This window comes from Heterocephalus glaber, unplaced genomic scaffold, assembly GCF_053883595.1.
Source record: "Heterocephalus glaber isolate CG9 unplaced genomic scaffold, H.glaber_assembly_v1.0 deba00001481, whole genome shotgun sequence".
In the NCBI taxonomy this organism is placed as follows: Eukaryota; Metazoa; Chordata; class Mammalia; order Rodentia; family Bathyergidae; genus Heterocephalus; species Heterocephalus glaber.
Window position 1 is genome coordinate 14,803,385 of NW_028258317.1, and position 25,964 is coordinate 14,829,348.

General features: G+C 41.3%; 1 protein-coding gene and 2 pseudogenes across 3 annotated transcripts in view; 2 read left to right on the forward strand and 1 right to left on the reverse strand.

Moving 5' to 3' along the window:
* Positions 1-2,087: 2,087 nt before the first annotated feature.
* The window catches only part of Fbxo10 (F-box protein 10), a 50,266-nt gene continuing 26,389 nt past the window's right edge, over positions 2,088-25,964 (forward strand). The window contains exons 1-2 of one of the 3 annotated variants that reach the window (XM_004874580.4): positions 2,094-2,219; positions 19,000-19,086. In XM_004874580.4, coding sequence (XP_004874637.1) covers positions 19,057-19,086 — 30 coding nt within the window. In that variant the 5' untranslated portion in view covers positions 2,094-2,219; positions 19,000-19,056. Of the gene's footprint in view, positions 2,220-18,999; positions 19,087-25,964 lie in introns of those variants that run through there. The other 2 variants (XM_004874582.3, XM_004874581.3) reach the window with 2 other exon arrangements.
* LOC147825826 (tumor protein D52 pseudogene) lies at positions 14,796-15,556 on the forward strand (annotated as a pseudogene).
* Positions 15,696-19,004, reverse strand: LOC101703509 (ORM1-like protein 1 pseudogene; annotated as a pseudogene).

Below are 25,964 nucleotides of genomic sequence, written 5' to 3' on the forward strand. Positions count from 1 at the left end.
AGATTTAGGTATTTTGTTTTTCCAGTTATTAAAAAGAGCAGTGTAGCTAGCTCAATGATATGTGCTTATCTATTAGCATGTGTAAGGTCCTAGGTTCAATCCCCAGCACTGGGGGGTGGAGGGAAATAGCTACATGGTAATTTAGGCCTCACTCAGAGTTATGCCAAATTCATATGGTAGTTTAGAGCTGGAATGCATTTTAATAGAAGACATTATATAAAATTAGGAATTGACCAAGGTCAGTGGGACCATGGGGGTGAGCTATTTCAAACCTCAATCTGGTGTAATTATTTTCTCAACAATCGTTGTAAAGTTTTTGTAGTTGATATTCTCTTCTAAAATCCAGAGGCTGAGTTTAACTGCACTTTGGGTTTGTTTGTTTGTTTTTTAGAGACAAGTTCTCATTATGTAGTTCAGGCTGGCTTTGAACTCACTATGTAGCCCAGGTTGGCCTCAAACTTGTGGTGATCCTCCTGTCTCAGCCTTCCAAGTGCTGGGATTACAGGCATGCATTACGATGCCCAGCCTGTCTCCAACTGCGTTTTTAATCACTCCACTTGATGACACGCAGGCCTCTCAAATTTAACAAGTCCAAGACTGAGTTCTTGATTGGCCTACCCCCACCACTCCAAATATGTTAGTCTTACAATAGTTACTATTTTAACAAGTAACACCTCCATGGGCCCAGTTAATAGGTTAAGCTGTAAGACTAGAAATCTCTCTCATTTTCTACATCAAGCCATGTTTGACTTTACCTCAAAAATGTATCTCAAGGGCTGGGGATTTAGCTCAGTGGCACACCCTACCTGCCTCAAAAGCACAAGGTCCTGAGTTCAATCCCCATACCAAAAAAAGGGGAAAAGATATGCTTCCACTCTCACCTTGTCTTTTCTCCAGATAGTAGCTGACATAACTTTTTTTTTTTTTTTTGGTACCAGGGATCGAACTCGGGACTTTGCTCTTTCGAGGCAGGTGGTGGAACCACTGAGCTAAATCCCCCCACCCAACATAACTCTTAAAGGGCACCAAGAGCCAGATACATTACTGTAATCTAGACTACTCTGGAGACTGAGGCGGGAGGATTGCCAAGTTCAAGGCCATCCTGGACAATATAGGAAGACCCCATCCAAAAATACCAAAGCACCCACATTTTCCACCCTTCAATAGTTTCCTTTTACATAAAATTTTAAAATCTTTTTATCATGGCCTACCAAGTACCACATGATCTACCAGTAGCAGTCACTTTAAGATCGCACTTCCCTTAACTTCAAAAGCTTCAAATATGACATTTTCCATTTCCCAAAGAATCTTTTCTCCTCTACCCTGTCCCACTTGACCCAAAAGCTTTCACACAGGCTTTCCCTTCCATCTCCTCCGTTTGCCTAATTCTTTACCATCCTCTAAGAGGTCTTCCTTGACCTCTCTGTCTTTATCCCTGATTTCAAGTTAGGGTCCCCCTCAGGCACTTATAATAATTGTAAATGCATACTGATCTAAATGGCATTTGATTTGTGTCTGCCTTCTCCACCAGAGAATTAATTTCAGAAGAACAGGAACCATAACAGCTTTGTTCACTTCTGTGCCCATAATAATAGCAGTAGCAGCAGCTAACACTATAAAACAGCATTTACTGCGTGGCACGCATTATTCCAAGTGCTTTACACATAATAATATATACTCCCAGAGGTCAGTATGTTCAAAGAATGAATACAGCTTCTACGTGCACATCCACAAGGAGCCCACCACTTTTTCGGAAACTTCCCATTACACAGTTAGGTAATTGGAACTTAGAAGACTTTTCTTTGTATTGACCTCTCAGCATGCCTCTCTTCAGTTTCCGCCCATTGATTCTATTTCTGCTCCTTCTGGGGCCGCGCAATACAAGCCCGGACTGTCCCTCCGTAAACCCGCTTTGCAGCATCCGGACCGAGGCCTGTCCCCTGCCACCCCGGCCGGAGCCTGCAGAGATTCCTCCGGGTCGCGTTAGTCTGGAGTCCAGCCCCGGGCCGCGCGCCAACGCCCCAGGATTCCACGCCCCGCGCGTCATGTGACCGCGGCGCCGCTGGAGCCGCTGGCAGCTGTACGCCCCGGGCGGGGCTCGCGGGCGCTGGTCCGCCTGTCCCGGCCGCGCGCCGCAGTCCTCCGGCTGCGCTGCGTCTCCGGCGGCGGGGGCGGCCTGCAGGGCTTCTCGGGCCGCGGCTGGGAGTGCTCCCTGGGAGGTAAGAGACCGCAGGCCCTGATCCCGGGTCCTGGAGCAGGGGCGACCCGGGGAGGGCTCGGACGCCTCGGGGGCTGCCTCAGGGGGACCGGGGCGCTGCCCCAGGAGACCGGCCGAGGAGGCACCCCGGGTCTGGACAGAGGATCCGCGAGTGCTGGGCTCTGGGAATCGGGCCTGGGTCCTGGGGAAGAGCGCCTCGGGCCATCCTCGGCCCGCTTCCCTGCCACCTGGAGGCTCCGCGGCTCTGGGGGAGACTGGTGACTTGGTTTCCCCACTTGTAAAACCACTGGCCCAGGAGCTTGGCATCTCGGCTGTGGCTTTCAGCCCCGGGGCTTTGCGAGTGTGTAAGAGAAATGAAGAATCCGATCCTCGGGAGTAGAGGACCGGGCACCTACTGGGTCTTCTCTGTTTTGTGCGAGTCGCGAGCCTCTAGTAGATGGCTTCTCCATCTTTGAAGAAAGAGGGACGACCCTTGCCCTGCTTCCCTCTTAGGACTACAATGAAGAACAGATAGATGAGTTGGCTCCGAGTTCAAGTGCTACTTCTCCCATTTACAAGCTGGATGACCTTCAGCCAAATAGATTCTTTTTCTGTTAAAGTGGGTGATAGTACTTTGCTCATAGTTTGCTGTGAGAATTAAGTGTAAAGGGCTTAGCACCGTGTCTGGCACAGAAGGCTCCGTCGATGGGGCAATAATATAAGAATTGTTAAAATTGTAAGCTAAAGGGCCGGGGATTTAGCTCAGTGGTTCCACCGCCTGCCTCGAAAGCTTAAGGGCCCGAGTTCGACCCCCAGTACCAATAAATAAATAAATAAAATTGTAAGCTAGAGTACTTTTTTTTATATAATAGTGTATATATATATATATATATGTATATATATATATATATATATAGGTCCCCCAAACAGTACCGTTTTGATTTGTAAAACCTCCCCTCGACCCCTTTTGGGCCCCTCTTGCTCTCTGTTTTACATTTGGCATGTGAACCTGTTGTTCCTACCAAATGAGTCCAGTGGAATGGGAACATTAATTTACTTGAACAGATGGATATCAGATTCCCTCGAAAAGGAAAGAAAAGTGCCAGCCATGTGCTGCCATCAAAAAAGCACAGTACTGTGATTGACTGTCAGAGTTGGAAGATACCTAGGAAACCGTGCAATCCGCCTGTCTCCTTCTGCAAACAGAGAAACGGGACTCAGAATGAGGATAGGGCTTCGATTTGCTCAGGGCCCACGAGAGTATTGAAACTGGGTGGTGGAGAGGGTATATAAGTTCCGACTTAATTCCTCATGTACTCAACAGGTATTTATCGAATGCCTACTCTGTGTTTGTACTCCTAATGGGAGCCAGACATGCAGCTCTGAACATGATACACAGGGTCTCTGCCCTCATGGAGCTTTTCCCATAGCAAGTTATGTTAGTTTGAGGTTATATAAAATATAATGTGCTTGTGTGTGTGTGTGTGTGGCCCTCTGCTGGTTCTCAGTATGTTTTATAACAACAGTAAATTGCAGCTCCCTTTGAGCTTGTCCCTAGCAGCAGGCCCCAAGGTACAGAAACACAAGAGAGCCCAAATTGTTTCATGATCCTTGCAGTTCCAGAGCCCTTGCAAAAAAAACCCTGATGAGATATGAGATGCTGGAGAATATGCTGCTTTGTCAGAGCTTTGCGGAAAGGATTTCCTTCTGGCCTTGAACACTTGGATTTCTTTGTGTTTCTGGTTTAGGGCCTCATTGTTTTTAGATTTCTGAAGAGAGCAGTCCTCTTAGTCCCTTCATTTTGGTTTCCATGGGTATTGGGGGAATTGTATTTCTATGATAGTTCGAGTAGCTATTAAGCAATGTATAGTCAGGCAGTCACCAGTTCACCAAGAACTTCTACTTTCTGGCAGTGGCCTTTTTCTGTGTTTTGTTGTTGTTTTCCAATTGTAGTACTCTTCTTTCCTTTCTTTTCTTCATTCTTTCCTCCTTCCTTCTTTCCTTCAAAACATGTACATTGGTGGCAGGCCCAAGAGGAGTGGGAATAAGCAGAACAGATAAAAACACAGATAGGGCCTGGCCTCAGAATCTTTTGGGCCAGCCTCTGATAAAGAAAGGTATAGATGGGGGGTCAGCAAGAGCTCTCAGGCAGGAGGGGTAGTGTCCTGGAAAACCAAGAAGACCACCTGCTTTCAACCATGAAGACAGCACATGTGAAAAAAGCAAGATCCATTTATTGGCCTCAGTCACAAAAGAATAACAGTACAACAAGCATTTTGTTTTTTCAGTTTGCTTTAACAAATGAACCTCTTGAGTCACCTGTCATGGGCTTTGTTTGAAATGCCTGCTGATTTCCCTCATTATCTTTTTTCTGTTACCTTAGTGATTTACTAGTTTCCCTCTCATCTGAAATATTGGATGTTGTATACATACATAAAGGTAGGATAAAGAGAGACATTAGTTTAAAATTTTGTCTAAGTTTAAATGTTTCACCTATGTGTCATTTCACAAATTGAGTTCTAATGCAGTCCCACATTTCTTTATTTTTTTCCAAGTACTTTCCTAAGTCCCCTAATGTCCTCATTAGTGAGAATTCCAACAGAGATTAAACAGTCCAAAAGGGTCAGGCTGTTTGTCACTCTGCAGAGGAAAGACTAGTGTCTGAGCAGTGCACCCACATTGTTATTTCTGACACAGCTACATGGTGTCACTGTGGATGAACTGGCCTGCACAGTCCAAGGATGTGTGGTCACTGCTGCTTAATACCCCTTTTGGACCAGACCTCTGCCAGTGTGACCCTATGCTTGGATTCTCAGGTGAAAAGCTTTTTTTTTTTTTTTAGTTTATTCTCACATAGGGAGCCATTCTCGTCAGTGTACTGTAAATCTGTAGTGTGCCCCTGTGCCTGGCCAGCTACTCAGGAGGCTGAGGCAGGAGGATTACGTAGACCCAGAAGTTCAAGACCATCCTGGAGCCACATGGCAACACCCTGTCTGAAAAACAGTGACAAAACAAGCAAACAAAAAAGTGGTTGTGAGGTTTTTTTTAATGAAGGTTTCTCAGTTCTAATTTTTTAAAGAATAATCAGTATATTATTTCATTGTCTGTTTTGAACTTAATATGAGCTTAATAACATGCATACAGGGAAAAACAATACATTTATTGTTTAACAAATAATTATAAGGAAAATGTACACGTAACCACCACCACCAACTCAAGAAATGGAATGTTGCCCATAGGTACTCGGCCCAGTACCTCCTAAATCATAACCTCCTCCCCTAGAGGAAGCCACTATCTTGACTTGTGATAACCATGTCTTACCCTTTCTTCATAGTTTTATCCTGTGTATTTACATCCCTAAACAATATACTTCAGTTTTACTAGTTTAAATTCATACATATTTTGCATTTTGTGTTTTGCTTCTTTTGCTCAGTTTGTTGTTTGTTAATATCCACCCATGTGGCAGCCCTACTTACTTTCATTGGTAACAGTGTTTCTTGGTATGAACTGTTCACAGTTTATTTGTTCTGTAGTGGATGGACACTTGCATCGCCTATAGTATCTGACTGCCAGGAACATCCTTAGACATTTTCTGTTGTTTATGGGAATAGCTTCTCTATGTTACATAAGTCAGAGTAGAATTACTTTGTTGATAATGTCAGTTTTCTAAGTGACTATATATAATTATTTTCCTACCAGAGCATATGAGTTCCATTTGCTTTACATCCTTGCAAATACTGCTTTTGTCCTTTTTTGATGTTCAGCTATTTGCGAATGTGCCCTAATACCTCGAGATGAGAGGAGATGGACAGTCCCATGCAGAGTGTGGCTGAGGTGTCAGATGAGCGATGATCCACAGACTCCAACTGCAGAGATCCTTAGAGCTGCTGTGGATCTAGAATTTTCATTTTGAGTTTGGGAAACCCAGTCCTACTGGGCCTCATTCCTAATTTCTGTAAGATTCTACCAGCCCTAATAGACCATCCCTAATAGGACTTGATAAGCCCTCCCTTATTTGCACTTGGAATCAAAAACACCCTGGAACAAATGTTTAGAACTTGAGGCAGTGTCCATCTGAGTGAATTTCTGTTGCTCTTCCAGTCTTCCTGTTTTCAGTAATAGAATTTTTCCTTTTGCCACCGGATGGTTGGGAGCTACAAATCTTGTCTCATTAAGAATGCTTTACAAATGGAAATAAAGTGTTTGTAAATAGGGAAGGGTGGAGGGAGCGAAGGGAGACCAGGGAATGGGGAAAAAATAAGAACCAAGATACATCATGTACTGGTACAAGCACCCAGTGATAAATGTAAACGTATTGTATACCTAAAATGTACCAATAAAAGAATTTAAACAAAAAAAAGAGAATGCTTTACAGCCGCTGCTTGGCCTGGTAGTGAGCATCTGCATTGTAGGCCAAGGAGCCAGCAGTGAGCCCTGCTCCCTCTATTTCTCTGTTTTCTACTTCACAACAGAAAACTCTAACTGACCTGATTGGTAGAATTCATTTTTTTTCCCCTAGGGTGTAAAGAGGATTGGTTTAAAATATGCAGAGAAAGAGAATGGGACTTAGGGAAGGAGCAAGTAACAGGAGAGGGGGAATCCATCACCACTTATTGTGTTTACCACTCATCAGGCACAATGTTAACTGCTTTCCAGTCATTCACTCCTTTCATCCTGCTAACAACTCCCTAAGGTAGTATTACCCTCATTTTTATAGATGAAGAAGCAGAGACAGAGATGTTCTGACTCCACAGACTGTGTAATGTCACCGTAAAATACCAGTCACTTGATGTGGAATTCCCTCAAGCTGAGAGTGATTAAGGAGAAGTGCCTGGGAAGCAGTTCCAGGCTGGGTGGGAGATGAGAGGTAGTGTAAAAGGGACACTGATCAGATAGTTCCCTCTTCGGACTAGCTGCCTGTGGAAGGCCAGAGGGAAATGGCCATAACATCTAGGTTGGTTGGGGTCAATTTGCCAGGTAGAAGTGCCTTGGCTTTTCATAGATTCTGGCTTGAGATCCTAAATCTCTGGGTCAGGCTTCTGAAAAGTGCTTCTTTGTGACTGTAGCTCAGACATTGTGTGATACTCTAGTATGCATAACACCTGCAGGAATAACAGCGTTCTTATTTCATGAACTACAGGTATATCTATTTGTGATGGTGAGGCTAGGAGGTCCTTACTGTCATTTCAAAAGTTAGGGAGTCCCATACTCCAAGGAAGCTGGTGGTTGTGCAGAGGATTTGGATTCAGTTCCATTCAGGAACCCAGCTGTGTTGCTTAGTAACTAGGTAAAAACTGAGGAGCCCTTAACTCTTAAGACTGCTGATGTGTTTTGGGTTGTTTTAAGTGCTCATTGAGATGACCTATACCAGTGATGGTGAATCTTTTAGAGCTTTCAGTGATGCAGACAGCACATGTGCTATAGGTTCACCACCACTGATATATAGAGAAGCTGGCATTTAGTAAACCTTCAAAACACCTTCCCTGGGCTGGGGATTTAGCTCAGTGGTTCTGGCACCTGCCTCACAAGCACAAGGTCCCGAGTTCGATCCCCAGTACCAAAACCAAAAAAAAAAACCTTCCCTGGCCTCTTAAAGTTGCCCATTGATGGTGCATGAGAATGAGGATTAAGGCTGAGGTCTTGGGGTTCGCTGCTCCCTGCTGCCTCCTACGTGAACCACAGTGAAAAGAAGTGCTGAAGGAAAGAGGCCCTTATGGCTCTGAGCCCCTTAGAAAGCACCATCCACTTGCATCAGAACACGGCGTTCAGGGTTATGGCGTTAAATTTCAAAGCTGAAAATAAGAAACAGCTGGTTATTTCTCAGACTGAAGGGAACTGAGCTTTGAAGAAATGATGAAAAGCCCAGCTGAAATTTTTGTTCAAAATTTTAAGTTTTGTTTCATTAGAGAGAGAGAGAAAGAGAGACTGACTAGACTTGTCTGCCAGGCTCTTTGGATTTCATATTTTACTGTCTAGTACTTTAGAACATTTTCAAACCAAAATCCACAAAAGTAGAGAAATCTACTTGAACCTAAAAATTTTAAACCATTAACTCATTATATTACTCAGTAATGTAGTTTGTACTTCTTTGTATGATGTTTTGTATGCCTCGTAATGTTGGGGGGATCTTTTTCCCCCTCCTGCTACTGAATAGAGATCTGAACTGCTCTAGATCCTTTTCCCTACTTACTGTTTTAAAATTATTATTAAAAACTTATTGTACACTGTTTTACTTAACACTTTGGGGGAGTAACTGCCTCTGACATCAACTCAAGACACTTTTGTTGCTAAATGTAATCAGTTTTAGTAATGGTAGTCAGCAAATAAAGGGATGCTTATTATTTAAAAAAAAAAAAAAAAAGAAAGAAACTAAGCAGGGCCGTTGTGACGCTGTGCCTGCCTCACAAGCACAAGGTCTTGAGTTCGATCCGTGGTACCGGAAAAAAAAAACAACAACTATGCTCTCAGGTTTTGATATGAAGATGGCCTCCTCTAGGTAGAAAGCAAATGTGTTTTCTTCATTATACATTCATGGTACATGAAAGCAGAATTCCATCATCTGCCTTCAAGATTAGCTAGTGAGGGAGAAGCAGAGCCCCAGCCAGAATGTGAAGCCCTTTAGATCCCTCTTGTCTGAGTGAGGGGTGAAGGCTTTTGTGCAGAGGCTCAAGGCAGCTCTTACTACTGCCAAATTAACCAACAATTCTTTTCACTTGGCCAGTGGTGTCCTGGTGAACTGGCTGGCCTTTCTTGGTGACCCCTTTGGACTCCTGGCGCTGCAGCCAGATGGAACTAACAACTGCGTCCTGTCTGGCTTTTGTTGATACTGTCTCCTCTGCCTACAGTCTTCTCTCCTACCTCTGTTTTCTGGATGCCCCATGAGTCTGACTTAGAAGCCCACTCATCCATGAAGTTTGGCTTGCTGCTTAAAACCACAGCCTTGAGGTCAGGGCTGGCTTAAGTGGCTCTGCTTCTGAGTGATTTGGACAGGTCTGTGGTCACTTAAGTTACCTAAGTCTTAATTCCTTCATCTGTAAAATGCAGACAGTTCTACTTTTAATCAGTGCTTTTCAAAGTTAGGATGCACTCAAGTTCCCTGGTGATCTTGTTAAAATGCAGTTCTGATTCGGTAGGCATGGGGTAGGGCCCAACATCTGGCATTCCTAACAAACTCGTAGGTCCTGGACCACATTTTGAGCTGTACAGTTTTGAAGGGATATGTTGAGAGAATAAGATAAAATAATGCATAAAAAGCTCTCCATCTGTGCCTTTCAAACAGTAATGCTTACTAAATGTGACTGATGCTATTTTTGTTGTCCTCTGTTATTGTTGACCAGTTTTCCTAGCTGGAGGTCATATTTTTATTCTTTAAACAAGGGTTTTCTTCTTTTATGCTATTCCTTGTACTATGTTTCATTTTGTTGTTGTTGTTGTTGTTACTGGTTTTTACTGAGGTTTTTTGCTTTTGTTTTTTGGTAGACACGTTTTTGCCACCTACCAGACTGGAAACCAGTGTCTTTATCTGATTCCTTACTGATCCCACTACAGTTCTCACCACTTGGTCTTAAACAGAGCAAGTGCTGAATACATACTTGGGATTTATTTCCATTTGTTATTCCACAGGGATCTGTGTGGCAGGAGGGTGTCCATAGTTAATGGTCTCAGCAATGTTAATACATCATATCAAATGATGAGGGTGATCATTCTTTGTTTTTTTTTTTGGTACGGGTAATCAAACTCAGGAACTTTCGCTTTCGAGTCAGGCAGTGGAACCACTGAGCTAAATCCCTGGCCCAAGAATGATCATTCTTTCAGTTTTAAGAAGCTTACATTTTACTCAGGGGAGATGGACAAGGAAGAAAGAAAAGCATGTTATGCATAAAATCATAAGCTCCTTGAAGGCAGAAGTTGTATTTCATTTGCCACAGTGTGTAACCTCATGGTAGGTGTCCAGGCATGGTGTCACCTGGCCATACTGGGTCTGCTGTCGCACTTTTCATAAGGTTGAGCCCAGTGGTGTAACCCACTACTTTTCATGTCCCCTTCACCCACCCACATATCCACATGAAAGCATTAGTGAGCTGTGAAATTGTGTTACTAGTGATTTTATAGGGGAGGCAAAGAAAGGGCTTCACATTCTTTCCGACAACACACAATGTAAAAGTCTCTATCTAAAGACCCTCTTTGATCACTATTAATACCAAGAGTATCCCCTGCTGACCCTTTCCCCTGTATCTTCTAGATGTAGATTTCTAGGAATACTTCTTTTTCTGACCCTAACTTGCCCACCCAGCCTGATGCTGAACAAACTAAACAGCCCCAAGAACCCACATTTCTCAGAAGCAGTGGGGGTGTACACAGCCAAACCCAACAAAGTGAAGCTTTCACCCCAGTGCCTTCTGGGCAGAAAACTGTAGTTTTCTAAGTGTTCACTCCCACTTTCTCCTTTGCTTGTCCATGCCCTTTAGATGTTGGACCAGCTGAAGGCTTGGTCGCAGACCTCTCCTCTCTCTTCACTCTCTCACTGATGATCTCATCTGTGCCAGGGCTTGAAATGTTCTTGAGATCTCTGTTCAAATGTCCTTTCTCCAGAGACCTTCCTGGACAGCTTTGTCTAACATCAACATGTGTGTGTGCACATGTACCACCTATCCTGCTTCATTCTCTTAATAGCATTTACGTTAATATTTACTTCTACCTCTGAAGAATCACAAGTTTGAACCCAGTCTGGGTTCAATCCCTGGTACTGCCAAAAAAATTATATATATATATATAAAATATTATATTGTAAATTATATCTTATATATTATGTTATATAAATAATATATAAATATATGTGTGAATAAAATAAAAATATTAAAATTATATATATCTTTCTCTCTTTATGGAAGGTGGGACTTTCTCTTGTTAATGGCTTTTCAGTGCTTGGGACAATCCCAGCCACATAGTGGGCAATCAACAAATACTTGTCAAATCAGTCATTTTTTTTCTTTAGAAAGTCAAAATGGTCATGAAGTACAGCAGAGCAGCCATATTTAGCCTCAGAGGTGAGGAAGTAGCCTCAGTAGATAAAATGGACTCACCTCAGGGCACAGGGCTAGGAAGCAGGAGAGCCAAATCTTGTGAGGCTCACCTCCCAAGAGGGGGCCTCTGCCTCTCCCACTGAAGCTGGGGACCCCAGTTTTCCCAGAGGCATGTGGGTACAGTACCTCCAGGGGGGATTAGAAGGGAGCCACATAGAAGCCTGAGCTTACACTCTTGGGAACACATAAAAAATGATCCAAGGCCTACTTCAGGACCTGCTCCCTGCCAGCCGAAGCATTGTTTTTCTAGTTCTTCACAGGCGTCACACTTCAGGTGCACAGGCTCTGAGGGACATTTGTTATTTTTTAATTTCTCACTGAGGGACCCTGTGGCAAAAAAGGAAGGGCAGAACTTTAAGAATACATTTTTGGGGCCGGGGATTTAAGCTCAGTGGTTCCAGTGCCTGCCTTGCAAGCACAAGGTCACAAGTTCGATCCCCCGTACCAAAAAAAAAAAATACATTTTTTTAAAAGTGTTGCCTGTTTATGGAAATCTCTGTTGTTATGTGGATCCCCATGGATTCATGCAAAGATATTGTTAATAAAGCCAAAATGAACAATAGAGTATATAACATTTGAATACAAGGAAATCTTTAAGCTCAAAATGGATCCTGAGCTGAGAATAGTTGGTTTCATTTTAGATTTAGACCTCTGGAGTTGGGGACAGGCAAATTTGCAGGAAGGTAAACAAGAAGAGTGGAAACTAACCTGCTGGGACATTGTCTCTTGTGGTCAGCAGGATTTGGCAAGAAAATACATTAAATACAGGACACGATTTGTAAGATTATTTTATGATAATTACCAAAAAAATCAAATGCAAGGAGTGCAAGAGATTAACCGCACACTAGAAGCCCAAAGGATTCAACTGAGGGCCTAGATCCCAGCAGTTTCCTACACAAGTCCAGCGAAAGGCTTAGAGTCCTAGGCAATGTCCTCCTCGAGTCCACCCAGTGGCTTAGAGCCCACGGCAATGTCTCAAGCTTGTCTGTATTAAGGATCTGCACCTGGAAGGCCCAAAAGCCAGTGGTGGAAGCCAGAAAACCTACACCAGTGAGATGAAGGATTTGTGCCACCAAGGTGAGGGGTCCACATTGGAGCCTGAACGTGATGCTCAAGGTGAAGATCAGAGCTCCCCTGACGAGAACAGCAGCCATTCCCAGCGACAGTGAGGTTCCAAGCTCCTGCTCTAATGAGAACAGCCTAGTTCGCGTCAGGAAAATCATCTGAAGCAAGCTTCTTCCAGAAAATCAACAAGCCAAGATCTTCCCCTCCAGTTCTCTTTTTATGGCTATTGGTAACAATCTTCAGGTGGATCCTCCATGCCCAGACCATGCTGATTCAATGCAGCTGGATGTTACAAGTTGACCATTAGTCAATCCACCACATCTTCCTTTCCCTTAGAGTCCAGGAGCTAGTCCACTTGCTTCCCACTACAAGTGGACTTCTTGGAACCTCAAGAAAACCACAGGCCCAGCAGTTTCTGTTTCCAGTGCTGTGTTAGCCTTTTTCTATTGCTGTAATAAAATGTTTGAAAGCAGGTAATTGATGAAGAATACAGGTTTATTTACTACATGACTCTAGCAACTGAGAAGTCCAAGAGCATGCCAGGTGCAGTGACATGTACTTACAGTTCCAACTACTTAGGAAGCTGAGGCAGAAAGATCATTTGAGGCCAGGAGTTTGAGGACAGCCAAGGCAACATAGTGAGACCCCATAAAAAAAATTCAATAATAGGGCATCAGCATCTGCTCAGCATCTGATGAGGACTTCTGGCTGTATTGTAACATGGCAGAGGGCACTACATGGTGAGAGAGCAGGTGGGCTAGCTTGAGTCTCCATATCTCTTATAAACCCACGCATGCCTTCATCGTGGCCCTACTCTTCATGATCTCATCTAATTGGATTACCTCTCAATAGCCCCAACTCCAAATGCCATTAACATATGACATGGAGATTTAAGTTTCCAACACATGATTTCCAGGGAACACACTCAAATCATAACAGTGCCTTTACCCAAAATTCCTCAGACACCTGCACATCACCCTGAGATAAACAATCAATTAATATTTGCGCAATTGTGAGTTCCCATCTTCACTCTTCCACTTAACATACCTCAAAATATACCCCTACTTAGGTCACTTGCCTCCTGAGAATCCTATAATAGACAGAGTACCAGCTCTGAGTCAGGCATTCGTGGTCCTTATCAGTATGAAACATGTAAGAGAGTAAAACTTCAGTGGCTCCAGGGAGACAGAACCAAGTACAGCCAGGGAAGTAATTAAGACGTATGTACCGGCTCAGTTTTGGGAAGAATACTGAAGTCACTGCAGAACAGCCATGGAATGGCCAATCTCAGGATGAACAGGGGCTTCATAATAGTGCCTTTTAGAGTTTAACATACTGTCCCCAAGTTCTTAATGCCTGAACCCCAAAGGTTTATGTTTATGCATGGTATATGTCCATTTTGGCTTGGCAGCACTCACTGCTTAGCCTAATCACTCAGGGATCCAGGCTACCCTAGTAACCATCTCCTCAAACGTTGCAAGGGGCTGTGTCAGAGAAAAGAGCTTTGGAAGATCTTAAGTGTGCTAGTTGAGAAGCAACTCATCTCTTCCACTCAAACCCATTGGCTAGTACTAGGTATGTGGCCCTGCCTACCTATAGGAAGGATCAGAGGGAAAATTGAAAAGGGTTGATGAAAGGTAGTAATTACCAACAAAATGTACATTAGATTTTTTAGTCATCATAATAAGCCTTTGGGGTATCAAGATCTCCAAACTAAGGAAACAGAAACTATGGCCCAAAGAGGTTAAGTTACTTGCTCAAGATCATCTACAACTTAATCCCAGGTCTTTTGACTTTGAGATTGTTAGTCTTTTCACAATATAGGGAGAGCCACATCACTGAAAGGGTTGAAACTGAGGAGAGCCACTTATGGATCAAAGTGTGTCTATCACAGTCACCAAGAAGCTTGTTAATATATACAATTGGTTCTACTCCAGAGACTGATTCTAGAGGTCCAAAGTGGAGTTAGGAACAAGCCCTGGGTGATTCTTCAGTAGATGGTCAAGAGCCGTGATTGAAAAACCACTGCTAATGGGGAGTTCAACCAAGTAATTCAAAGCTTTTCTTTCCTTTTGAGCTTTGTAAGCTTAATAGTACGTACTTCTTTCTATCCCATTAATATTAGCTGTATTGATTTGCTATCAGTTGGAAGGTAAGCATCATTTTTTTCTTATTCCAGTGTCCCTTAAGTCCATAAGAGCCATGTTTGCAAAAACAAATGATCAAAGAAATAAAGGGAATTTTTATGCTTTAAGTTCTTATTCACATTGGGACTTTAAGAATCTCTGTGTAGGAATTTCAGGGCCTAGATGCCAATGCGGGGCCTCCAAACCTGGAAGATATCTCAGTGAGGTTGCACTGTGAAAAGGGAATAAGGCCAAAGGGGCACACAACAGAACAGGGATTTCAGTCTGTCGTAAAGCCATGCATTCATTCTCCCCTTGCCTGGAATGGATCACAGAGACACAGACTTACATGAAGACTACCAGTCCCTGTTTGATTTTGATACAGTAATGAGCAAAAACTATCTCTACCTGTCACCTAGTAGGAATCTGTCTCCACCTGGATGACCTCCTCAGAAATTTGGTTTGCTGAGGACAGAACAGACCCAGTAGTGGAGGAAGAATATGTTGCAGCCACAGAGACCCTCTCAGAAAAGGAGCAAGAAGAGCTGAGAAGAGCTGGCAGAGGTAGAAGAAGAAATTCAAATTCTGTCTCAAGTGTTAGCAGCAAAAGAGAAGCATCTAGCAGAGATCAAGCAGAAACTTGGGATCACTCACTACAGGAACTAAAGCAGAACATTGCCAAAGGGTGCCAAGATGTGAGGGCAGTGTCTGCATACAAGAAGACCTCTGACCCCTTGCCTCACCCTGCAAAGAAGGCTTCAACTGCCTTTTTTTCTTTTTTTTTTTTCTTTTGTTTGGTACCGGGAATCGAACTCATGACCTCGAACTTGCCAGGCAGGTGCTGTGCCATTGAGCTACATTCCCAGCCCCAAATATTTACCTTTCCTGGTCATTTTTTTTTCCCCTGGTACCAGGGATCAAACTCACGACCTTGCGCTTTCAAGGCAGGTGCAGCACCACTGAGCTACATCCCCAGCCCCTGCAGCCGCCTTTTCATAAGTTCTGTTATCACCAAAAAATTGGAAGACATAAAAAACTCCCTGACTTTCAAGTCATTTGAAGAAAAGCTTGAAAACTTAGTCTAAATTAGGGGGAACAAAGCCTGCTGATTGTGATTTTGGAGAAATCTTGAATTCAACTGCAAATGCTAGTGCCACTACCATGGAGCCACCTCAGAACAGACACAGAAGAGCCTGTGAGATTCCTACTTTTGTTCTACTACCCACTGCCAGATGCTGCAAACAAGATCCAAGCGCATCTTGTCATCATTCATTGCCATGGATTTCTACCAGATGTGCTTTTATTTAGCTTTACATATTTCTTTGACCAAATTGTGACTTAAACAAAATGAAAATATCTTTACCTCTACTCCCAGGAAACACCCTGGATGTGCATTCAAGGTCCTTTATTTATTCGGAGGCTGAGGCTGGAGGATTGCCACATGTTCAAGGCCAGCCTGGGCTACATAGTGAGTTCAAGGACAGCCTGAATGAACTACATAGCGAGACCCTGACTCAACCCCCCCCACCAAAAGTCCTTTATTTAAAGAAATACTATTATACAGACACAGGTAGTACCTGGAAACTTGGTAGAATGATCTGAGAAGCTACGGGTGCTCAAAGTTGCTTTTCTACTTTATGAAATTGCTGTGCATCTGAGATGCTACTTGAATCTCTGTCTTCTAGATGATTTTTTTTCTTCTTTGCCTTGATTCCTAACTAAAATTATTCTTTTAAATTTTCTGAATCCTGGTCATTAAAAGTTTCTGTGCATTTTATTTACAGTACATTTAAAGGAAGAACTACTAGCTACAAAATTTTTGCATAAACACTGTTTCAAGGCACACATCTTGGGTGTGAGAAGATGGCAGATTATACAGCTGTAAATTCGATTTATTGTAGTTGTGTGACAGTATGTACAGTGATGCCAATGATAACTTGAGAGTAGGACCTCCCCATCTCCTTGTTAATTGCCGTTTGTGACCATAACCATCTCAGCGTATTTGTTATTATGCCACTTATATCAACTTTTTACAAATTAAAATTTTAATTTCAGAATAAATTGACCATTGACCAAATAATATTGAGTCAAGCATATCAGTAGATTGAAATATGAGTGTGCGCATCAGTGTTCAGTTCAAACACCTGAAGTGTTTTAGGTCTTGATAGCTATAAACATGGTAAGATCAATCACATTAGGGGAAGCATTGCTGTCTCCATTTAATCCATGTAGCACCTTCTAAAATAAGAGGCACACAAAGTTATATAACTGATAAAACTTGAACATTTTTTTTTTACACCCAAAGAAAAATTTTGTTAAAGTATAGATCACCAATTATTTAAAAATACATGGGAAAAGACAAACATACAAAGGCAACTTTGTATCATACAGCTAATTTCTAAGCTCTGTACTTTTGAAATACAAAACAATGATCAATATTCCTAATAGTTTATTGACACAAATTGACAAGTTGGTCTACAACTCTTTTCACTCAATTCTGTTTATAAATGTCACTGAGTTTTTATGTTTCATTTTATATTAGAACTTTGTGTTTACTTCTCCAAGTAGTATGTAGTTATTCCTTACAGTTAATATTCTTTTTTGTTTTTGTTTTTGTATCAGGGATCGAACTCGGGTCCTTGCGCTTACAAGGCTGGTGACAGAACCACTGAGCCAAATCCCCGGCCTTCTTACAGTTAATATTAACAACTATAGTAAGCTTCTTTAAGTCACAAAAGTTTAGCATGGTCATTGCTCTGGAAATAGTTACCATTTGGTATCATCTACACTAAGACCCACATATTTAAAGGCAAAATATTAATAGGAAACTATGGAACTTGACAGCAGGAAGAATAAAAAAGATACTGTCACCTTTTACTGGTGACTTGCTAAAAAAAAAAAAAAAGACTCCATTACTTCCTTTGGTACGATTGCTAGAGAAGCATTTTTTGCCAGACCACAGGTGGCTAGATAGTTGTCCATTTTATATTTCCTTTCCTAAAGAATGATAGCTTTACCAATTAAGTTGCTTAATCCAATAAGCAGACACTTTTAAACTACCATATACTTTAACTGCTTGAATAAATTATTTTCTTAATTGAATTAGCAGCTTTATGTCTAGAAAAGCAGTATAACCCACTGTGTTCCAAAATTAGAAGGCTGACTCGGAGGGTGCCTGTCAGATACCTGGTATCATCTATCCCCAGTAATGAAAGTGGACCTTCATGAATTCTGTAACATAATGTATGTAAAACTGACCTTATCTATCGACACAATTTTGGGCCAGCAAAACCAAAAAGCATACTCATAAGGTAGGAACTGGCTTACAGAAACATGAGGGCATACATCCTCTTATAGAAGAGAAACACGTCTGGTAATAAAGACAGACTGTAATAAGGCCTGGGATTTATCTCAGTGGTTTCGCCGCCTGCTGTGCAAGCGCAAGGACCTGAGTTTGATCCCCGGTACCAAAAACAAAAAGCAAAAAAGAGTCTATAATAAACATGTCTAGAGATGATTCTGGTTCATGTGTAAGCCTGCTTAAACTGACTGTGACTGATGAAAATTGTCTTTTCCTAACATAATGCCCATTCATTGTAAGTTAAGTTGGTCCTATTTCTTTACAAATCTTGTATTTCCTTGGATTTATCTACTACACCCTCACTGTACGGCCATTAATTTATAAGCTGGGCCTGCCCAGCCTGCCTCTCTTCAGAAATGTAGCAGATTCTTTAAACTTTAGAATCCTGCACTTCAAGACAGCATATGAAAAACCAGCAATTGGTCCTCCAATGCAAATACCTCTCATTTCACATTATCACAGAAGCAGTGCAGTTTATTCACTACTCCTTCCCTACAGGAAACTCAGTAGCTATAAAAAATTTTTGTTCAGTTTTAAAATATTTCAATACTTATTAATTCCAAAGATCTGAACACCATGTAGTTGTGGCATTTTGGGAATAAGCACACTCAGGAGAGAAGCTGTGTTTAGGATGAAGTGAGTTGGATTATCCTTTGTATAGAAAGTTGCCAGAAAATATAGAATTATTGGAGAAATTTGAAGAACTTCCATGAAGATGTAAACTGTACTCCGTAGTCCAGTTGTTCCCAATGAGTTAGAAGTCTTACTTTACCTTGGTCAGGAGTTTCAAAAGGTGTTCCTTTCACTGCATGGAAAAATACCTACATCCCCGGATTATGTATAATATTTGTTAAGGTCCAAGCAACAGGAACACGGAAGAAAAGAATGCTGAGCAATACAGTATGAAGCAAGCCAACTCCTAATGCATATGTCAGCCACATACCCCCGCTGTTCATTACATGAGTATTTGGATTCACCTCACTGTGGGCCACTCCAACATTCATGTTTGCTCCGCTGCCCACTCCAGGTGGCGCAGGACACCCCGGCGGTGACAGCAGTGTTGCCTCAAAACTTGAACATTTTTATACACAGGTGTTAGTGATAACTCATGAGGACGTAATTTATTAATAAATCACCATTAATTAGTCATTCTCTACTTGTTTACAGTGTTGGAAATGATACTGTAGACATTGCCCCTACTTTGAAAACTGAGTGTCCAGGCTAATGACTCAAGAGCTCTGCATAGAGGCCAAGGTACTCTACTTACTCTAATTTTTAAATTAATGACTTACAGCACCACTGCTATTTCCTTATGCTGTATGTTTATGGCCTATAATGTTATCTCTGTTATTTATGAAGTTGTGATTGTTTTATTGTTTATGCCAAATGTTAATTGCCAAGCTTGGAGTGATCTAAAGCAATTTTTAAAAGCATGACTAGATTTACTTGAGGATAACTTCTTCTGAAAACCAAATTTGAAAAGCTACTGTGTTGATTGTTATAAAATAACATGCTGCCATTCTTGATTGCTAGAGCCTTTGTTAGCACTTTGGATGCAAGTAAAACTATGCTGTATTACATATGCAAAGCTTAATAAATTCTGTATATCAGTAGAAAAAGAATTTCTAGGTTAATACAGTAGTCTCACGGGAAGGAGAGTCCTCAAAGCTGTTCAGTAAACTTACATAAGAGTGAGGAAACATTAATTATTCACCAAACAGTTGGGATAGTGACTTGATAGAGACTCACATCCACTTATTCATTTACTTAAAAATGGTGTTAATAAGCATATACTTTATGCTACATATTAGATGGTGTGTTAGGTTTTTGTTGTATTCTCTAACTGAATTGTGATAATGAGCTGCTATAGTAACCATGAGAATCCCATCTAGGACAGAAATTGGCAATGCTAGGTAGTATTGGATATCACATGGGACACACAAAGGGGTGGCTGATCAAATGCTATTATAAAGTGGGCCCTCAAGTTACAACCAGCCTGACATACAAACAACTTGGGTTAATTAAGTTAATGGACATAATTCTGCCTCTTGCTATCTATAGCATGTGCCCAGGTAAACATCCAGATCTCAGCTATATTGACTTATAATTAACTTGAGTTACAGTTAGCCCTTGGGAACTGATTGAGTTTGTAAGTCAGGGGTCCACTGTATAGTAAACTAGGTCAAGTTAGCAATGAGGCAAGGTGCAGTTAATCAGACTTGGTGGTCATAATTTGGGCAATTGTGATTTGAGTCTTTTTTATATCCTCTTAGGAATCAGGATAGTAACAATAGTTCTCAAGGAAGACCCTCATGGGCAAACTTATAAAACGCCATTTAGAAGCCTCTCACCTAGAAGGCTCTATGGATTAGGGTTACCTCATTCACTCTTGAATACCTGTCAGAGTTGTCATCTCTTGAAGAAGAAAACTTCATGGAGAACGCATCCTGGAGAGTATATGGTCTGTAGTGCTTCCTAGAAGAACATTACATAGTAATACTAGGAGGCATAAATAAATCAGAAAGTGGGAGTGTTCTGCCACCTGCCTCGCAAACATAAGGACCCAAGTTCGAGCCCTGGTACCAAAAAAAAGGAAAGAAAGAAAGAAAAAGAAAGTGGGATATGGAGACAAGGAGAACAAGGGTTTAAGAAATAGGTCAGTTGGTCCTGGTTGAGATGAGTTCGCCCTCTGGGAAGAAATGTTTGGATAGTGCATGGTTTGCATACTTTCGTATGGGAAATTATTAAAATAAGGATAATGCAATTCTTCTGGTGGTTTTTTTTTTCTTTTGGCACCAGGGATCAAACTCGGGTCCTTGTGCTTGCACTGCAGGTGGCGAAACCACTGAGCTAAGTCCCCAGCCCTCTTCTGGTGGTTTTAAATTGAAGTCACCAGATCATAAAGAAGAAATGAAACAGGACAGCTAGAGAAGAGAGATTTGAAAATGTATACAGAGATCCTTTTTAAGGAAAGAGAGAGAAGTCTAGAAAGATAAATGTATACTGTGTGGGGACGTAACATGATAGGGACATTTATTATGTGAGACAAGGAGACTGAATCTGAACTAATTAGAAGAAACTGTGAAGAGTCAGAGATAGAAGAAATCTAGTATTTGAATTCAGAGAACCATGTACAGGTCACAAAGACCTTATGTAAAGACAGAAAAATTACATTTTAAAAATTATTACTTACTAAGCAAGGGTAACTAAGAGTGCATGGTTATCACTCTGTCCCTGCAGGAAATTGATCCTAGAACCCTGCCCCAACCTGCTCACCCCTGCAAATACCAAAATCTGTGGATGCTCAAGTCCCCTACATAAAATGGCATAGCATTTACATATAACCTATGCAATCCTCTTGTATACTTTAATCATCTCTGGATTACTTTAAAATACCTAATACAATATAAATGATATATAAATAGTTGTATTATTTAGGAAATAGTGACAAGAAAAAACTCTGTATATCCTCGGTACAGACACAATTTTTTTTCAAATATTTAACATACAGTTTGTTGACTCCATGAATATGGAACCCACAGATACCGAGGGCTGACTGTAGTTGGAAGAGAGGGGCTTATCAAGGCTAACATGCATCTAACTCACTCAGAATGGCCCTGGTGTCAGATCTCCTTTCTCATGCAAATGACACTGTGATGAAAAAAGCAGCATTCCAATTAGGAAAAGATTGTTAGTGGCAGAGCCTTGCAAAACCTCAGAAAAGATCTGGGATAAAATTTAGGAGGCATTTGGACTGTTAAGAAATGATACTGTGAAAGAAAGATGAGTTTTGTGAGAGTCGGGCATAGAAGGCTTACTTTAAGCATTCCAGAGGCCTTACTGACCCATTGTCTCCCCCAATGATTGTGATCAGTTGTAGGTAATAATAACTCATCATTTAATGGCATTACTGCCTAAAGAATCAATAGCCTGGGAAAAATTAGAACTCATAAAGCTGGGACCAGTGGGTCTGGTATTGAAGTGACCTTGGTAACTTGTAGCTAAGAGTGTTCTTGTCCTTTCTGTTGTCCTGAAGAGTTGGAGCAAAGAACAGAGTCAATACCAGGTATTCAGTCTTCAGAGATAAAAGTTCACAGTCCCTACCCAAAAGAAACCCAATCTAGTGGAGACTAAAATCCACCAAGTTAGAAACAATGCTTGGAAACAGTGACTAAGCCAGTAGAAATAAGCATCTCTAATACTAGATATGGGTCTTGAAGTATTACTTTCATGAAAATAAACTAGGAAAAAAATATACTCAATTGATTTTTGATAAGAATGCAAAAACAATTCAGTACCATTTTCAGCAAATGCTATTGGGATAGTTGGACATCCATAGGCAAATAAATAAAGAGATAAAGGGGCCGGGCAATTTAGCTCAGTGGTTCCGCCGCCTGCCTCGCAACCACAAGGTCCCAAGTTTGATCCCTGGCACCAAAAAAAAAAAAAATGTCCATAGACTTGACACCATAAGCACAATTTATAAAAGGAAAAAAATATCAAAAGTATGGTGCAGCCATAAGGACTGACAGATCAAGAAAACCGAATAAATAGTCCAGAAATAGACCCATGCTATCATCATTTGATTTTTGACAAAGACACCAAAACAACCCAATAGGAAAAGGGGGTTGTTTTTGGTAAGTGGTGCTGGAATAACTGGATATCTACCTAGAAAAAAATAACCTTTCCGGGCATGGTGGCACACACCTATAATCCCAGCACTCAAGAGTCTGAGGCAGGATTGCTTCATGTTTGGACTACATAGTGAGTTCAAGGCCAGCCTGAACTACATAGTGAGACCTTGTCTCAAAAAAAAAAAAAAAAAAGAAAGAAAGTTTTAAAAAATAACCTCAATACCATCTCATCCCATAACAAAAATTAGCTTACAATAGATCATAAAACGAAAGTGAAAAACCTCAGAACTAGGGTCAGAGATTTAGCTCAGTGGTTTCGCTGCCTGCTGCGCAAGTGCAAAGACCTGAGTTTGATCCCTGGTACCAAAAAAAAAAAAGCCTCAGAACTTATTCATGTTTTAAGGACTAGCAAAGGTTTCTCATTCAGGTAAAAGAAATCAATTCTAATGAAAAAAAAAAATGACAAACTAAACTTCATTGAACTTAAAAATTTTTCATTAAATGATTCCATTAAGAAAAAAAAAGTTTAGATCAAACCTGGGAGGAGATATTCACAGAACATAAATCAGGCAAAGGATATGCAAAGAAGTTTTATAATTTAATAATAAAAATTCAACTTAAAAATAAGCAGAAGATTCGAACAGGCATTTCAAAAAGGAGATATATGAATGACTACATCATTAGTCATGAGGGAAATGCAAATTAAAGCCAAAATGATACCATTAAAAGGCTGACAAGAAGTGGCAAAGTGGTGGAGCAACTATGTTCCTTATACTTTCTTGGTGGGAGTGTAAAACGGATAGTCTCTTTGGGAACAGGACCCAACAATACTACTACTACTAGGTGTTTAGTTAAAAGAAATCAAACCATGGGTCCTCGGAGGACTTTTAAAGAATATTCACAGCAAGCTGGGCCTCTATGTCATAATTAGTGCTTTTTCCCCTTTTTAAAATTAATGTTTGAAATACATTATAAATACATTCATCAAAGGGAACTGGTACATATACTTATTGCATCTTGATCCTTTTTACTTCCTCTTTCCTTCCCTCCCTGCCTCCTATCCCCTCCAATCCCCAGATAGATAGTGCTTTTGTGTTCCAAGAAATCTGCAAATATGTTTCCCTCTAGAATCTCCATACACTTTAATGCTTAGAATTGCTCTTTAGTTTTTGTGTATGATGTGAAGTATGAGTCAAGGTTCATCTTTTTTCTACATGGATATCGAATTGTACCTTTGAGGCTGGGCATGGTGGAGCATTCCTGTAGTCTCAGCACTCTGGGAGGCTGAGACAGGAAGACTGCCAGTTCAAGCCCAGCCTGGGCAACTTAATGATTTAGCAAGACTGTGTCTCAAAATAAAATAAAAAGGGCTGGGGATGTAGCTCAGTCCAATGGCCCTGGGTTTAATACCCATACCAAAAACAAAGTTACCTGTGAATATCAATATCAAGCCTTTCCTGAAAAGTATTTCTTTACTCATGGAAACACACTAACCCTTTGTCTCAATTCAGTCGACTGGTTTATGTTTCCTTTATTCAGGATTCAATTTTTTTTATGCTAATACCACACTGTTTTATGGCTGATACCTTGAGGGTGTCTAAATTATGTTCTCTGTTTTTAAGAACATTAAGTTTTACTGTATCAGGCAGAACCTTTTGATCCTGTCAGGCTTACGTTTATTCTTCCAATCTGAACTGGAATAAGACCTATCCTTCTGAGTCTCCGCATGAGCTTTCCATGTTGTTGGGCTTGAATCCATTGTCTTCTAACTCTGCACTCATCGCCTTTTAATCCTCAACCCCATAGCAAATGATCTCTCCTTGGACTGATAGTCTTGCTCTGCACATGTATAACCTGGCCTTCACCCAGGAGCCTGCCCACCCCTCCACCCCTATGCTGTGCTACTGTCTTGCTACATGGTTCTGGTACCTTGCCTTACAGATTCCAGTTTCATCTGCAGAACAGAACTCAATCTGCCTGCTCAGTGAGTCTGCCACCTAGCTTGGCCTTCATCCCCCTTCGGCACCATAAGAAAGTGCCCCAGGATGAAAGCTAGGGTGACCATAGTACACTACTATCACATTCTAAATTGCCTTTCTTTTAACAATTATAGTCCTGAGCAGCTTCATGTGCAAGGCCTGAAAGCATATATTCAGATCCTTGTATATTTTGTCTAGCTTTATAATTTTTTATGGCAGGAGGGAGACTCCAGTTCCAGTTATTCTCTCATGGCCTGAAGTGGTAAGTGGGCTTCAGTTTTACACATTATGTTGAGTTTTTTATGTATCTGTGGAACATCCAAACAAACATGCCAGACAGGAAATTGAGTATTCCCATGTGGAGTCTGAGAGAGACAAGTAGGCTCGAAATGCAGGTTTTGTAGTCATGCATTTACAGTGATAGTTGAAGCCAAGGTAATGGATGTGATCACCCAGCTGTGGAATGGATAGAGAATGGGTAAATGAACATATTCCTCTGAAAAAGACTGAGAAACTACAGCCAAAGAAGGAAGTGAGGGACTGGAGACACCAGCATCATGGAGCCAATGTGAATAAAGTGATGTTTATCTAGGGCAGAAGTAGATGTCAGGAGCCCAGCTGTAATGATCCTAAGCTCAGCTTTTCTCCAGTAGTTTTTCCATTGCTGGACATAATACATGATGCCCACAATTTAAAAGAGGAAAGGTTTATTTGGCTCACAGATAAGGAGATTCAGTCTATGGTGTGCTGACTCCAAAGCAGAAACATCATGGTGGAACATGTGGCAGAGGAAAACTGCTCAACACATAGTCATGAAGCAGAACTCCAAGGGAGGAACTGAAGAGGGAGATGTACCCTCCAAAGGCATGGCCCTGGTGACATTCGTATTTCAACCAGGCCCCACCTCCTAATATCACCCGTAGCTATGAACTCATCAGTGGATCAATTCACTGGTGAGTATAGCACCCCATGATCCATCAGTTTCCAAAAGCCCCACCTCTGAACACATTGAGACTTTGGAGGCCCATTCTAGATCTAAACTGTAATACCAGTCTTGAGCATAATGAGCATTTCTTCCAGATATAAACATGCATTTATGTTCCTAGCCTTCCTGGGCCTAGATAACCAACAAATAAGAATGTTATTCTTATAAAACTGAGAGGAAAACCAAGGCCCTGGAGAGGTTAAGCATTTGAACATAAGGTCAGTTGTGGAGTCTAGCCTTTTTCTACTTCAGTTGTCTCAAGACTAGAGTTGCAGACTTGCAGGTCATCTAACTCAACCCTCTTGTTTTCTAATGGGGAAACTAACACTCATAAAAGAGAAAGTTTTTTGTTGTTTTTTTTTTTTAGAAAGTTTTAACTAGGTATAAAGAACAGAAATTCTATGAGACCAGCTTTACCAAAAGAAGAAGCCATTATAAAAGTACAGAGATATTTGATGGCATTCAAAGGGCAAGTATAAAGCTGAGCTTTGAGAGTATTCTGGAGCCATGACCTTCAGAGAATTGGAGGTTCCC